The sequence below is a fragment of the Parasteatoda tepidariorum genome, chromosome 1 (genome assembly GCF_982258835.1).
Source record: "Parasteatoda tepidariorum strain Cologne lab strain chromosome 1, Ptep-v5.0, whole genome shotgun sequence".
Classification (NCBI taxonomy): Eukaryota; Metazoa; Arthropoda; class Arachnida; order Araneae; family Theridiidae; genus Parasteatoda; species Parasteatoda tepidariorum.
Window position 1 is genome coordinate 153,949 of NC_141755.1, and position 17,065 is coordinate 171,013.

Here is a 17,065-nt window from a genome sequence, read left to right on the forward strand (position 1 = left end):
ATTATTTTTGGTCAAGAATTAGTGTTTAATTACTAAAGATCTTGAAGCAGCATAATAAAAAAGAAAGAAAAAACAAATATATAAAATAACAACGGAGAATAAAATGCCTAAAGATAACAATTGAAAAGAAACACACAAAAAATGAAGTAATATAATAATAAATTAGAAAGGCATATATATATTTTAATCTTCTAGCTTACCAATATCTGGGTAAGTAAATCTATTAAAATAAAAAAATGAGAGTAAACAAATAAACTAAGATAGCTAGGTAATGTAAAAGGGAAGTTGAGAACATTACCCATAAAGAAATTTTTTTTTGTTGTTTAAAGTCAACCTAGTCATTTTTTGTAAATTTAAAAAAAACAAACATTTCCTTGCCTTTTTTTATACGCGAATGAACTTATGTTTATTCTTGCTTTTAAAAAATAAGTATTCAATGAAATGTATTTCATTTATTTTTTAGATCTATGAAGGTACTTCACAGATTCAAAGAGTCATTATTGCAAGAGAGCACTTCAATAGGTTCAAACAATTTAATTCTTAATCAGAAAGTAATATGAGCTTCTACAGAAAATGAGCTTCATAGTGGGTGAAATTAAGAAAAAGAATTCAGATTAAACATAGTTCAAGTATTTGATAAAGTGTAATTTATGAAATATATTTTTTATTTAATGAGCTTTTTTATAGTTTTATTGATAATTTTGCATACTTTGTAAAAATTATCTATTGTACAGTGTTGTTAATCAATCTTAACTTTTGATTTTTAAGCAATAGTAGCACTTTTTTACTGAAAATAAGCACACATTTCAATATTCTATGAATTGTTTTGGAAAAATAAAAGTTTTTTTCATTGAGAAATTTCTTATTTGTTAAGTTATTTGCATTTTTATTAAACAAATGAAAAATCATTTTTATATAACACTAATAATGTCCATTAAAGAGTTTCTGCATGATATTTTCAGTTACAAAACTCACTTTAAAAAAGAAATCTTATTTTTGACTTTTCTTTTTTAGGTTTTTCTTTCCTTCCATCACTTTATAAAAAGTTTTATGAGTTATTATCAATTCACAAATAAATTAAAAGAACTATCCCTGTTAGAACTCATTTTTATCAAACAATTTTATCTTTAATATAATAAAAATCAACAAAATTATTAGTTAACAAAAAACACCTGCATATTAGATTATGACAAGAATATTTAAATAATTTTGATCATAAAATTAATTGCTGTATAATTTTTATTTTTATTTATTCAAAATATAGTCTATACGTGAATAAAGAATCATTAAAAATAAAAAATATTTATTTACAAAGCATGTCAATTTAAATATATAATCAAAATATGGCTATCTTTTTATGATTTTTCTTTTTATTAATTTCTTCACCAATTCTTTGTTCTTTAGCTTCTAAGTTTCGTAGGATGCCAGTTTGAACTGTCATTTTTTGTTTCATTTGTGCACAAGCAGCTTCATTCCTAAATGTTCAAAAATATTTACAATATTATTAACTGCTGACAAATGTCATAATAGTTACAGAATATAATATACAAAGTTATAGTGGTAGATAATTATTAGTATGTTTCCACCAAGCGTTCTTCAGAACTATTATAAAATGTAGTTTTTTAGAAAGGTGACTCCCTGCCTTTTGATCTCTATAAATGCACCCTCCTTGCCATTTTTTGAAAAAACAAACTGCCATTCTTTAAAAACATTGCCGTTTTATTTTCAAAGTAAAGAGTTGTTTTTGTTAACACTTATATTAATGAAAAGCACACTTCAGACTTATTTAGTTACTAATTATAATTTAACTTTATTTTTAAATTTAATTCCTTCATTTTAGTGAAATTTTTCTGGTGTTGCGTAGTTATATAGTTTAAATTTGTATGATATTTGGCTCCAGAGATTTATTTACGGGGTGTATAATATTAATGATTTGAAATTGTACCCTTATTTTGTTAAATAAATACTTTTTACTTAAAAATGCATCTTTAAATGTTTATTTTCTCATAATTTTCAGTTTAAAATATATGTAAAAAAAGCTTTAAATTTGTCCATCAATTAAGACTTTTTTTTTTTGAAGAAGAAAATTCATATACAGAGCATACATTCTTTTCATATACAATCTTTTAGCTTGCCTTTAATTATTTTTCAAAAGCTTCAAGTTTTTCTGTTATTTTGATAATGTGTGAAAATTACTTTGTAAAATATACATATAAAATAGTATAAGTATAGTAATAGTATAAAATAATTTAAAAATTGAGGATTAAATTTAGTTATTACATTACAGTGGTGAGTGAGTGCCCTTTCAAAACTCAAAGTGTGATAGTGAAACCCTGCCTTTTCTTATACTTCTCTTTATAATTATTGCCTAAGTCTTGCAATTTTTTGATATTACACTGGATAGAATTAATTACCATTAAATTGTAGTGAGGATTTAAGTAATCATCTACATTTTGATGTGTATATATTTCAGATACATCAGTTTCAGAATAAAAGCAGAACTTAGCTTGGTAACGAAACTTCAGAAACAGGTTTTCAAAATTACAAATTGAAAATCGAAAAATTATAGTGAAAAGGAATTATATTAAATAAAAAATAGTTTTTATTAACTAAATATTTTGAATTACAAGATTCTTCTGTTGGTTGTTTCAAAATGTCATTAATAGAAATCTCAATTTGAAATGATTTATTATTAAGAACCAATCTAAAGATTTAATCCCCTTCATACTTTTAATTAAGGTTTTCATTAATTTTGAATAAGACAAAACATTCTTTAGAAAAAAATATTTTTGTGAATGATCCCTTAGTTTTCCATTTTTATAATTCTTGTGTATGTGAATTGTTAAATGTATTAAAATAATTTTAAATAAACTGAATAAATGAACAATTCAAATTTTTTTTTGATTTCTTTTCCTAAAATAGTACAATAGTGCATAACCTCTAATTCACTCTTAGGAAATTTTATTATAAGAAAATTTCGAGTGTTTCTTATAATTTATTATTAAATAATAAATTTTAATTTTATTTAGTATTACATAATTTCAATTGATAGCAATAAGTTATAACTTAAAATAGCCCTTTATTAGTTAAAAATATTGCATAGAATTAAATACCTATATATATATATATATATATATATATATATATATATATATATATATATATATATATATATATATATATATATAACGTCGTTGCCGAGTGGAAGGATTAAAACAGGTCATAGGTCGGGAAAGAGGGTACAAAATTTATTTATTAATTATTAGACAAGAGCAGTCATGAGAGTGAGTGAAAGTGCACATGAAAAGTTGCGATCCTTGGTTATATGCTAGGGAAAATCTTGCAAAGTAAAATCCGTAAAACGTCTTAATTTAGGGAAAGAGGGAAATCTTAGTAGTTGCTATTGGTTTATGAAATAGATCGAATGTTTCCCACACAGAGCAAAGGGAAAAATGTCCTGCTCTTAATTAAATGCATACTTGAGCCAAAAATAGATTTACAGGGTGCGTAGCGTTTGTAAAAAGTACTTAAAGGTGCTTTTTTGGGGATTTCGTTTTTAAAAGCTTTTAAAGGTGCTTTTTTCAGCTGGCGTTTTAAAAAAGTGCTTTTTTTTCGAATAATTTTTTTTCTTCCCTTCAGTGATATCTGGTGGATCCCATGCATTTCACGAAAAATGGGGAGTTTGCTACGTAATCATTCACGTGGACTTCATGTCGTACCTACATTATGACTTGCGCATGCACGCACACTTGAAACCGAAACCCGAGTGCCCCAATTCGGATAGAGAATATCAGATCCTTATGAAATGTTTTTCTTTTTAATTTTGTTCTTGTTTATTTTATTTTACTTACTTATTGTTATTTTATTGTACTCTTGTTTATTTTATTACACTTTTTTTGACGTAGGGAGTAAGGGTCAAGTTGAATTCACTCGGTGATTTGGGAAAGTACTGATTGTTTCGATTTACGCCCGTTTCTTTTGGAGCTTTTTTAACGATAAAACTGTTTATAAAAAGTTTTTGTTTTTCAATAATGTCATTGATTGAATATGAATTTTTTGAGTGCTTGAAAATTTTTGTAAAGTGCTTGAAAAGTTTTTAAAAAGTGCTTATTTCTGATTCAAAGATTTGGCTACGCACCCTGATTTAAGAACAGGATGTGGCTTTTAAAAGTGTGAGAAAGTATTTTGATTAGAATAATTAATTAGGATGAAGTTTTATAGCAAAGAAACTAACATAAAAAGATTAATTGAAGCTTTTTATGTTACATCCCCCTTCGCCAAAATTGTCTAATTAGAATCCAAAAATTTTGAAATTATCCATTTGCAAAATCTTCCCTATGGTATAGAAGTACAAATAAAATAACCAAATTTGTAATGGTAACAATATATAAAAGTAATATAAATTCTAAAACATTTACATATGTTCTCCAGGGGTCTGTCTAGGCCGAATTTACTACCGTTTAGCGGTACCTTCACAAATTCAACTTTAGGAAAAACGGTAGTTTCACAAAATACTTTTTCTCAAAATTTTATTTTTGTATCCTGAAAGAAACAATAAATCCATATTTTTTGTGGATTTTTTAACATAATTTTTAATTTTCTCAAATTATGCCTAAATTTTCACAAAATATGTCTCAATTTTCACAAAATAGGTACCTCTCAGAAAAACCTAGACAGACCCCTGTTCTCATTGTAAAAATTTTAACACAATCAAAAATCTGTAATAGCATCATCAGCAAATTTAAAATTTTCATTTTCAACAGTTTTTTTGACTTAACAGTTTTTTCAGTTTCAAAAGTCTTTTGTTTAAAAATCACAACACAGCTTTTTCACTATAAGAAGTATTCTTCATAAAAACACTATTTAAGTTAACTCTTCAATCATGATAAAAGTTATAAGCATCTTTTAAAAATGTTGTAAATAAAACATAAAATACAAAAAACAGTTTTACAGGAAATATTTCATTCTGAAATTAGATTTGAGTATTGTTTACCTTGTTTGAAAACAAAATAAAATATGACACAGTGGTTGTTATTGTCAAGTCCAAGATTTCAGTATTGTCTTTATTTCACTTTATTTACCTTTCATTTTTTGTCACTTTAATAGCAAAATATTTGAAATTTTTTTTTTCAAAATCACCTGAAGTTAGGAATTTATTAATTTTTTTGGATTTGCACAATTCTGTCAACATAATTTTGACAATGTTACGCACCATTATCATATTTAGTCTCAAGAATATTAGAAAACACAAGATCATTTTCAATTCTGCTATTTGAAATTTTTTTTTTTTATGTCCAAAATTTGCCTTCTGTAAAATTTTTTCTTTTCCTTTTCTCTCTTATTTTTCTTTCTACTTTCTTTTCTTTCTACTTTCTTTTCTTTCTACTTTCTTTATATTTATTTATTTGTACTTTTATTTTCTTTCTTGGTATTTTTATTGCAATTATTAACCCGGATTTCAGGAAAAATGTAAAGAAAAATTGCTTTTATAATCAGAAAAGATGATCAGTCTTCTCAGATTTTACATTACAACCCGTTTAATACAATTTATCGCTAATTGAAATCCAAAACAAAGCTTTCAAATTTAATATGGTATTAAGGTAAATCAGTTTTTAAAATTTGACTGACCTAGCTATTTTCCTTATTTTTAATCTGAAGTGTAAGTTTGGTTAATTTGCAAATTACCTTTTATTAATTTATTTTTTTACATTTATATCTTTCTTACTTTCTTTCTTTTTGGACATTTTTTAAAGTAATTTTTGTGCAGAGATCTTAATTGGTAATTCAATTTGTCACAATTGTTAGGGAATTCAAATATTTTCATTTCTATTTCTTACGTGTTTTTGAAGTGAATTTGGTTACTAAATTTTTCAATTTGTGTTTGATCATTTTCCTATCTGTATGCTGGAATTAAAGTTCAGAAATAAAGAAACGATTTGTTTATGGAAATTACTGAGCTAGAACAGAGCTTTGAACTAATTACCAACTTTGGACTCAAGCATTAATGTTTGGTTACTCTTCAATTCAAATTCTAACAACAAGTATTTTGTTCATTTTTCTAACTATTTGTATGAGTTCTAACATTTCTTGATTTAATTTTTGCCACACCCTAATTGCATTCATATATTAAAAGTGAATCTCAATAATTATTGCAGTTGCATTACGAAGAGAAAAAAAATTAAATGGCATTTTCATCTTACCCCTACACACTATAGTAAAACAGAAATATAAACTCTACTAACCAAAATATCATAGAAGCTGTAACACATAAAACAATAAATTTGAAAATAACTTCTTGAAACATTTCTTATGACAATCAATTCACTAAAAATAAAAATTTCAAGAAAAAAAATTTCAACAGTAAATACGATTAATGTATAAAAAATAATTTTTCTATTGTATTGTAATCTTTCTGTCAATAAAAATTTAAGAAATTGTTTTATGAGAATTGTAAAAAAAAAAAAAAAAAACTCAAAGGATACGTGAAAAAGTTCGAATTAGTCCAAGATATTTTGAAAACCACAACATCAGAGATGAAACTTGATAGGAAAAAAAATTTGTTTCTTCCAATTCCAAAACACATTTTGAAAATCACAACATCAGTTGTGAAAGTTTTTTTTTTCTTTCTTAAGAGGAATCATAAATTAACACCAATAGTGACGGAGAAATTGAAGCTTATTTTTCTTTTGAATGTCGAACATCTAAGGAGACCATCGTAAACCATTCCGGGGTGTGAAAACAATTCATCGACGATAAGATCCAGCTCAGCACTTAAGAGTGGCAAAATCAACGCTTTCTCAAAGGGATAGGGTTTCAATAAAACATTTTAATTATCAGGAGTTCGATGCAGTTTTTCTTTTTAGTCCAAGGAAAGAAATTGAAGCTCAGCTTTCTAGTAGTCTCAGGAACGTAGACAAAATATGCAGCATAGACATATGGAAAACCGATGATCGTTTTGTTCCACTGTGCGTAGGTATCATTTATAATAAACAAATAGTTTGAAGAGTTTATTTTTTTTGATGAAGATACTGGATGAATTAATTATTGCCATAAGTTGAAGAAGAATTTGACTGCTTATATACCAGCTGTTCATTTGAATAAATGATTTGAAGTTATTCCATATTTTTGATATACCCTCTTCCGAAGTTGATTTATTTAATTTCAAATGAGAGATATTCCATATCGTTTATGTACCGTACCCCGTTCCCGACCGTTCAATCCTGTCGACTTATAACGTCGTTGCCGAGTGGAAGGATTAAAACAGGTCATAGGTCGGGAAGGAGGGTACAAAATTTATTTATTAATTATTAGACAAGAGCAGTCATGAGAGTGAGTGAAAGTGCACATGAAAAGTTGCGCTCCTTGGTTATAAGTTAGGGAAAATCTTGCAAAGTAAAATCCGTAAAACGTCTTAATTTAGGGAAAGAGGGAAATCTTAGTAGTTGCTATTGGTTTATGAAATAGATCGAATGTTTCCCACGCAGAGCAAAGGGAAAAATGTCCTGCTCTTAATTAAATGCATACTTGAGCCAAAAATAGATTTAAGAACAGGATGTGGCTTTTAAAAGTGTGAGAAAGTATTTCGATTAGAATAATTAATTAGGATGAAGTTTTATAGCAAAGAAACTAACATAAAAAGATTAATTGAAGCTTTTTATGTTACATATATATATATATATATATATATATATATATATATATATATATATATATATATATATATAATCAAGAGCCAAACATTTAGAAACAAAATATAGGGAGGGTAGAATACATAAATTTAACAAATTGGTGCACTCAGTTCAACAAATTAAATTTATTCAATTTTAGAATTGTTAAGTTTATAGTAGAAATTAGATTTAAAAAAAAAGAAGAATTCATGTAGCACACTTGTTTTTAATTTCTTATTAAATTGTCTCGAACTGGTGTGCATAGTTGTGAAATTTATTGCTGCTGTATTGTAACTTTGGGTGATTTTGTTTAAAGGTAAGATGTACATGCTTATTAAGATGTTTGCTGAAAGTAGTTTTGTACTTGGTTTAGGTAAAAATTTGTTTTCACATATTTTTTTAATGATCTTTTTAACTTGAATCACAAGCTTAAAGTTAGAGCTATGAGAATACTTAGTGTAAACAAGGTTTAAAATAAATGAACTATAACTTTTTACGTATTAATAGTATTTTATCCATACTGTCCTCCAAGCTCACTCTTTAGAGGTTAAGACCCTTTAAAACCAACCTATTAACACTTTAAACTGCATAAATATAGCAATATATATATTTTTGTATTTTTACTGGTTTAGTATGTTTTTATAGTTACTCTTTCTTACCACCTGAGACATGACAGGATACTTGATACAATTAAAAAATATTAATCTCTTATTTTTGTAAAATATGATATATTTAATAATATGAAAGTACAGTAAAGCATTCCTGCAACAGCCCATTGTGGTTCATGGAGAAAAAGGCTCCATAATTTCGCCATCAACAGCATGATTGTGCCAATGTGATGGTGCACAAGCTGCTTTACTTCCCGGACGAGCTGGAACCCATTGATTTGAATCGGGGTGGCTCTAAGGATCAAACGCTAGTTCTCCACAATGACAGTTCAGTGACACTGAGCTATCGTGGCTCAATTTTAATAGCTGCAAATGTTTCTGTTTGATATTTTTAAACTATGTACCCCCACCCTGCTTAATACAATCATTTTGCTTATTTTTGTGTTATATGTCAATCAGATGTGGCATACAAAATGATGACCTATTATGATATTTTAGTTTAAAAAAGAAGAGTACTAAAAATTATATTAATAAAGAAAAAATGTTAAAGTATTAATGAAAAAATGAAGTTATGAATAGACCAATTCATTAAATATTAACACAGAATCTAACTTAATTTTTTCCCCACTATTTTATTAATTTAAAATTCATGCAGTTTGGAGAGTATAAAATTAAGTGCATAATATGATTAGTATTTAAAAACTATATATATAATACAAAGAATAATATTTAACTTTTTTCATTAACTTCAGATAACTCGAGATGGTAAACTGGTGGCAAATTAAATGTTTCTTACATACAGAGAAAATTAAAATTTCAACTTACAACTTGTGTATTATGTTTTGTTTTAGTTCCTTGTATTTATTAATAGAATAAAAAAGTATGTTGACTTATTGCCATTTTTTTTCTTCAAAATAATTGGTAAGGAAAGTGGTTAAAAACTCATTTACATTGTTCTTTTGACTTTGTAAAGTTATAAAGGAAAAAAAACTTTTCCATGGACTTTTCATAGCAAATTAAAAAAATAAGGCAAAAGGTAGTGATCTCTCTATGTTGAAATTAATCTCACATCAATAGATAAGATAGTATACCAACATAACATTGAAATAAAAAAATGTACTAGTAAGGTAAATATTTATTTTTAACAATTTACTTACCTTTCAGCATTCCTTTGTAATGATTGTTGTAACTTGATAATTTCTTTCTTAGTTTTTTTAATATCTTCACCAACTGAATACATCTGGAAAAAAAAGAAGATTATCTTAAGACATTTTAAATTAGTAATGAGAAAGAAAAAAAAAGAACTTCAATTTTTATTAAAAAATTTCCTTGAATAATTTTTCTGTTACTTTCAAAAAGATAAAGATTAAATTGTTTTTAACTACAAAATAATAATATATTTCATGCATGTGCTAACAACCTAATGTCCAGTTTTCTACCCTACATGGGGAGTAAGCTGAAAATCGAAACATGTAAAACTCAATTGCAGTACTTTAACATTTATTTATTGAAATTATTAAACATTTAAAGAGCTTTGTACATGAATGATCTAAGTGAATTTATGTAAATGAACTTTTTATGTTGACTATGCCTTGGCTTTTTTTTCTTTGTTTCTGAACTTCCTATTGGGGAAATCTATATATTCGTAACCAGTCATTTAAACTGTTTGTGTTATTACATTCAAACTCTATGCGACTCTGACAGCGAACTCTTGCTGTCAGAAGACAAATTACTATTCATCAAACATTTATTTCAAATGCATTTAGGTTGAACTTTTTCATCAAAAGCACTCAGAGACAGAAATCATTGGAATTGAAAGTAGCAAAATAAATGAATGTTAAATAGTTTAAAAAAAAAAAGACCAAAACACTTATGAATTTTTCTGATTAAAAGTCACTTCTTCCACTTAACTCTTCATCTAATAAATTACCAGCTAAGTTGTCTACAATAAATCTTTTAACAGACCTGGCAAGATTGCATCCTTTTATAGCTATTTAATAGATCTATATCTTTTTTACAAGTGTAAGTTAAGCAATAGCATTGAAGGTTTCAACTTTGAAAATCTTCAGAATAAATCTTTAATGTAACACATTCTCATTGAAACTTTTAACATTAATAAAATACTTCATTTTTTACACTAGGAATAAATGTTTGCAATTTTAAATTTAGACTAGCGAAAAAAAGTAATCTTATCATTTTTCTTATACAGGGTTCCCACTCTTTTAACAAAGCAAATATTAAGCACTTTTAAGGACTTTTTTTTTGAAAAATTAATGACTTTAAAATTAGTAGGATTGTTTATCATCTGATATACTTATGCCACCAGTGACAGTGCCAATTATTTACTTTTCTAAAAAAATCAATAAATAAAAGAAATAATAAATAAAAAGCAATTTAATTATAATGTATACACTGATATAATTAAAAACAGTATAAGTAGCAATGTTAACTGAATAAAATGATTATTAAAGGACCTTTTAGCCGAGTAGATTTAAATTTTTATGTAACAATCTGCTTATCCTTAAGAAATAAAAATAATAGTGTAACAATTTAAACTTTAAAATAATTTTACAATGCAACAAAACAAATTATAAATAGTTACCAAATATTTAACTTTTTTATTAGAAGCAAATCATGCTTTCTTATTTAGTACTCGGGGGGAAAAAATTGAAAGTATTTTTGAGAAGAAAAAAACAACAACTTGGTTTTCATCAAAAACCTAATAAACCCCAAGTTTTTTGATGAAAAACTTAGGAAGGATGGGATTTTTCAAACCCTGTTTCTTACAGATCTGTTTAATTTTCAGCACAATCATAAATTTTAAAAATGTTATGCTTTCTATAAATGTACAGTTACTTATCACACATTGAAATATTATACAAATTTATTAAATTCTTCAAGATTTTAGGAAATAGTTTTCGTAATGGATTCTAGTTCAAACTTTTTTTTCTGATACTTTTCTTTTCTTAGCGTTTTACTTAATTCCTATAAGCTGAATTTCTTGAATTCTGTCAATTTTGAAGGTTAGTGTGGGTCTTCTACTTAGGTACCTTAACCCCCCTCCCCCCCCAAAAAAAGCACTATCTCTTTCATGGGCAGTATCCCCCTTGTCAACACTATTCTTTTCTTTTAGAAAGCTTCACTCTCTTCATAGAGTATTATTTTAGGCAAAAGCAGAATATATTAATGAAAGAACCAATATATTAATAAAAGGGCGTGCTTTCTTCCCCTTGCCTGTAGCTTCCCCCCACATTAATTTTTGTTTCTCTAAAATGTTTTACTCTCGGCCTGGTCCAAATCTAAGTGATAAAAGAATGACATTTTGTTTTAAAAAATTGTTCTTATCAACTATAGTGATAATAAAAAATTAAGGACTTTTAAAAACCTTGTACCAAAATTAAGTACTTTTAAGAGCCCTTATTTTCCAAAATAAAAATTAAGCAGTTTTTAAGGATTATGGGAACCCTGTTATAATATAAAAAAATATCGAATACACATTATACTTGAATTGCCATAGCAAACTCCCTTAAAGTTTGGCAAATTCTAAATTTTTGGTCAGTTTGAAAGGACTTATACATATTTTAAAAACATTGATTAGTGCAAACTTTGTTGAGTCGTGAGTCAAATAAGTTGAACCCTGTTTACTGAGCAAGAACATTAGACTATTAGATATTTTACTATTAAGAGTTTTGTGCAATATATGTTAGTTTTCAGCTATTAACATTTATAACATCAGCTATTATTAATGCAATAAAAATAGGGTTTAACTCAAAACATCCCCACAAAAAAGTTCCATCAACTAACGACCCTTTTTTAGGTCAAGTTTAGGCAGAAAAGGGGTAAAAGTGGGAACTTCTCTGCGATTTACACTTGAAGTACTGATTTCTTCTCATTTCCCCCCTCTGAATTGAGCTTATATCTATTTGAGTGTAAGGTAGGACTTTTTTTTTCTTTTGCCAATTTTTATAGTTTTTTACTGTACCATATATAAATCTTGATCAAACAAAAAGTTTTTTTCAAATATTTACCAAAAAAGATATATATGTATATATTAAATTAAAAAAACAGTCAGTGAATACTTATAACGAGTTATAATTTCTCTTAGCTATTTCTTATTTTATTTTATTATCTGTGTATACAATTTAAGTAATTAACCAGCAACACTTTTGAAAGACGTTTAGAAAAATAACAATGCAAACCTCTATCATAAAATTTTTTGCCAAAGATTTTTCTCAATAGAAGTGATCTAAAGCTGACATTTTTTAAAAATATTTTACAAAAACTTAAGGAAAATATCACCTTTTGATACTTATGCTTAAATTATTTCTATGAATTGCTGATCAAGTCTGTTTTAATCAGGTAACCAGCTTTTTCCTATGCTATACCATATAGAAACATAACATGGGAGTATATTTCTCTTGAAGTTTGTGAAGAAAATATCCTTAAAATGGATAAATAGGTAACTAAGCTAACCTCAAAATTTAAATCAGTTCCTTGAGTTTTGTTGCTGTTGCTTGCTTTATCTGAAGAAGGCCTTTTTTTTGGTAACTCTGTTCTGATTAATTCTCTAGAATCTACAAGAAAAAATAATAACTTTGTAAAAAGCATTACAATTAAAAAAAATAATATTCAAATACTTGACATTTGAAAACAAAATAATTAATTAAAGATAAACAAATGCTTTTTAGAACAGGGTTTTCTATACCTTTTTTTACAAATTGCTTATTTATTTTTATATATAAATTTAGAAAATAATGTGAAAAAAAATCAACAGAAAGGCCGCAACCATTTTGTTAACTGCAGATTTTAATCACAAAAATCGAAACTTTGTGAAAGAAATTTAAAAACTTTGTTAATTAATTTGACAAAAGAATTAGTTTTTAACAGACCTATTTTTACTGATAACAAGGATAAATAAATAAATCCCTAAAACTATACTAGATGTGTCCTTGTTTCTCAAAAGAATTTTCTTAAATTTTGTTTTTTTCTATGTAAAACTAAATTTAAATTATAAAGAGTTTTTTTTTTTTTTTAACTCTGGATTCTTAAACATTTGTCTCGCAAAATATGTAAACATTTATAACTTTTAAAGTGAATAATATAGAAAGATGAGCTTCAACAGTACTTTCCTAGCTGGTTAGACGAATATTTATGCATTGTGTATCTCTAATCCATGTTCATAAATATGGAGAAAAATGTTATGTAATTTAAAGCTAAATCTGAAATAATATACTACAACTTTTTATTGAGCAGCGATGGGAAAAGAAAAGATACATAATAGACATCGTTAAAAATATTTTATATGAAAGAATATTTTAAATATTGTATCCTAATGAACTCACAGCTATAAATGTTTGAAGTGCTTATGGTTATTTTAAGAAACTTCTGAACTATTTAATTTAACAATGCACATCTTTTTAATCCTAATTGTGGCTCCTATAAGAGACTTCCTGCGTGTAATATGACTAAACAGAGCAGTAGTCATTCATATTATTTCCAGTAAATATAATACTTAATATTTGTAAGACGACTACAAAGAAGAAAATAGGAGACAAAAATAAAAAAAATTTGCAGAGGAGCAAATTTTTGATTAATTGCTAATAGTTAGCTTTGATTAATAGTAGTCGAAAGTGGCAGCTGTTTTCCCCGCTGTTCTTGTGAAAATTTCACCCTTCTCTGGCGATGCTGTAGATAGCTCGCCTCACAGGTTTTAAAAATTTCTTAAAGTATTTTTGTAGTACATAAATAACAGTTTCTATGTACTTTAAAATAATTATTAAATAGTTAATTATAAATGATTATAATCAATTATATAAATAATAAAATAATAATAGTTAATTATAAATATAAGACAAATATTAAATTGAAAGGACTAAATAAATACAACTAACTTAAAACTTTATGAATCATTTAAATACAGTAATTAATAAATCTTTTTGTACATGCTATAAAAAAATTACAGTAATTACCTAAAAATCTTTAACAATCATAATTATCTAACTTTCACTTTTCAGCCATTTTACTTTACAAATACCTTAAAAAACGTGCCAAAATATGCACAAAAAGAACAAGGTAAAAAAAAAATTTCCCCTTCATTAAGAAAAGAAAATCATGTAACCCATACTGCGATCTGCAGACAGTAAAACTAACTACATTTTGTGAGTAGGATTCGTCTGTAAAATAATCAATGCAGAATAATAATGGCGAACAAGCTCAGCTCGACAGCGCAAAATTGGGGCAAAATTTAACTACACGAGTAGTGCTCATTTCTAACCATTTCGGTTGAAATCTTACTCCCGAGCGGAACTGGTTTGTGCGTATTATGAAGCACGATTCGATTGCGAGCTGAACTCGTTCATAACCATTAAAAGGCTAATTTAAATTCATTATTTCTAAAATTTGTGTGTTTCCACCATTGAAGTTTCTCTATAGATGAAGCTGCTAGCGACTCACAGCCTTAAAACAATCCTTTATTCTTACTCTCGTAAAATTTTATTTTTATCTCTTAACTCTCTTTTTAAAGTTAACTCCTCAATTAATTTCTTATTGGTAATAAATTATAATATTGGCTTCATTGCAAGGTTTAATTTTAAAATATCTATGCTTTACATTTTGTTTTTTCTTGACACACAAATTCTCATTCCAAAGAATTTGACAAATCTGCAATAACTAATATTGCTTCAATAATACAGAAGAAAAAAAAATGATGAAGGAAACACTGTAATTAAATAAATTTATTTTAAAGTTGTTTATGTAAAAATTGCATAGATTTTAATGGAAAAAAAATAATATATAAGGTAAGGTAATAAAATTTCATTATTTATTTAATCATAACATAAAATAAGCTTTCAATGAATAATATTGGAGTATACCATTACTTCTGCCAACATTTTGATTGAGGAAGGTGAAAATGGAGCTTTCATGTGTATTTTCCATCTTCTTAATTCTTTCTTCTTGTTTCACCTGCTCAGCCTTAAATCTATCTTCTACAGATTCAGGTCCAGAAACACTACGCAGTTCAGCGCATTTGTCCAAGGATTTACCTTAACAAGAGTTTATATTTTTTAATTTATTGTAAAAGTAACAGCTAAAAGTCTCCAAAAAAGAAATCGCTATGATTATAATGTATTCTGGTTAGGAGTATTTATTTATTTGATTTTTTGGAACAATAATGTTTAAATTCAAGATTATTTTGAGAAATAATTTATTTGAAATCATGATTAGAAACAAACGTTTTTTTCATAATTAAAACCTTTTAGTAAATCATGATTTGTCATCATTAAATTTAAAATAAGTAGCATATTTTTAGAGGAATATTTAATTTATGAGAAGCTTATTGGGTTGTTTAGAAAAGAATATAGGGGTGTTTCATAATAACTGCCCTTTTTGAATTTGAAAATTATATACTTTTAAAATCCCTTACAAAAATAAAGACAAAAAAATATGCACAATGGGGATCCCAAATAAATATTTAAATGATTATTTTTTCTAAGCACTATTGGACAAATTGCAATTGAAGACAAATACACAAAGCATCATTGAAGAAAATTATTTGAAAAATCTTCAAGTTTTAAAGGAAAATCATTATGTTTTGATAAGCCCTGCCTCCTTCAACAGTAATTCGTCATGGTAGGGTTTTTGTCCCCCCTCCACTTGAATACAGTAGTCTCCCTAAATAAAATTTTTCTATATCATGAAATTTTTGATTAAATTGTCGGGTGTACAAATAAGTTTCTGCCATTCATCACAATATGGCAGAAGGTTATGTAAAAACTGACCGGTGTTAAACGTCTTAGTAAGTTAGTTCATCTGATAACAACATAACCTTAAAGTATTCTGTATTAGCATTACTGTGATGTGATCATCACAATGTTTACTTTTTCTAAATACCTACTGGGCTGTCTCCAACTGAAGCGCCCTCTTTGTTGCCTTTGCTCCTAGCTCGTCTTTAGAGATCCTCGCCGGAGGGGACGCTATCTTAGTGAGATAAGCCAGTATTCCCCGTAGATCACACAATTATTTTTTTAGCTGCATGCTAGATGCTTTTCCCCCTGTGTGCTCCAGGTTTGTAATAATTTGTCGAAATTTTATCATTTTCCAACTTCATAAATTTAACAACCCGCAATTCCTTTATTTAGTAAATTTTACTGCAGCAATATCAGTCATGCTAATTACATAATTAAAATTTTTATACTCCCTGGACACACAGGGAGTACTCATAATCCAAGTGTTGGATTTTAAATTGGTGATACGATGTCATGAAGAACTTGTATGTATCTTATTTTGTCTAACAAATAAATAGAAGGACAAATCATTCTTTCATAAAAGTCTGGAATTTATTTATTTATCAATGTGGTTCTAAATAGGATATCTTCACTGTGCAGTAAGTAGGAGTGAACCTGCCTGCAGTTCAATGCAAGGAGAGCCGGGTTTATTGTTTTGTACAACTTTATTGATTTATGCCATAAACCGATCATCCTTCTTCTCTCTCCTCTTTGGATTCCCCATCGTGGCAACTCAGCCAACACACCAATTACATAATTGTTTTCGTGCAAAAGTGTCAAGTTTTGTGCTAAAATAAGCGTCATTTGCGGGAACTTGTGATTTACTGCTTCAATTTGAAGAAATCTACAGTATAGGCACATAGATTGCTTGGAGAAGCAAATGGTGAGGCTGCTTTAAGTGAGAGAAGTTGTCGTGAGAGGTTTCTGAAGTTTAGAAATTGTGAGTTTGACGTGGAAGACAAAGAACGCAGTGGAAGGCCGAAATTGTACATATACAAGGAATTGG

General features: G+C 27.1%; 2 protein-coding genes across 6 annotated transcripts in view; one reads left to right on the forward strand and one right to left on the reverse strand.

The window, feature by feature from the left end:
- The window catches only part of Mcad (Medium-chain acyl-CoA dehydrogenase), a 141,631-nt gene extending 140,773 nt beyond the window's left edge, over nucleotides 1–858 (forward strand). For all 3 annotated transcript variants that reach the window (XM_087157788.1, XM_016054409.4, XM_071180294.1), the window contains exon 13: nucleotides 464–858. In XM_087157788.1, the coding sequence (XP_087013914.1) occupies nucleotides 464–544 (81 nt within the window). In that variant the 3' untranslated portion in view covers nucleotides 545–858. The remainder of the gene's footprint in view (nucleotides 1–463) is intronic.
- Nucleotides 859–1,286: 428 nt separating this feature from the next.
- The window catches only part of LOC107441229 (zinc finger CCCH-type with G patch domain-containing protein), a 37,915-nt gene continuing 22,136 nt past the window's right edge, over nucleotides 1,287–17,065 (reverse strand). For 2 of the 3 annotated variants that reach the window (XM_016054406.5, XM_087157777.1), the window contains exons 11-14: nucleotides 15,148–15,318; nucleotides 12,749–12,849; nucleotides 9,433–9,515; nucleotides 1,287–1,475 (exon numbers count right to left, since the gene is read on the reverse strand). In XM_016054406.5, the coding sequence (XP_015909892.2) occupies nucleotides 1,337–1,475; nucleotides 9,433–9,515; nucleotides 12,749–12,849; nucleotides 15,148–15,318 (494 nt within the window). In that variant the 3' untranslated portion in view covers nucleotides 1,287–1,336. The remainder of the gene's footprint in view (nucleotides 1,476–9,432; nucleotides 9,516–12,748; nucleotides 12,850–15,147; nucleotides 15,319–17,065) is intronic. The other variant, XM_087157775.1, reaches the window with a different exon arrangement.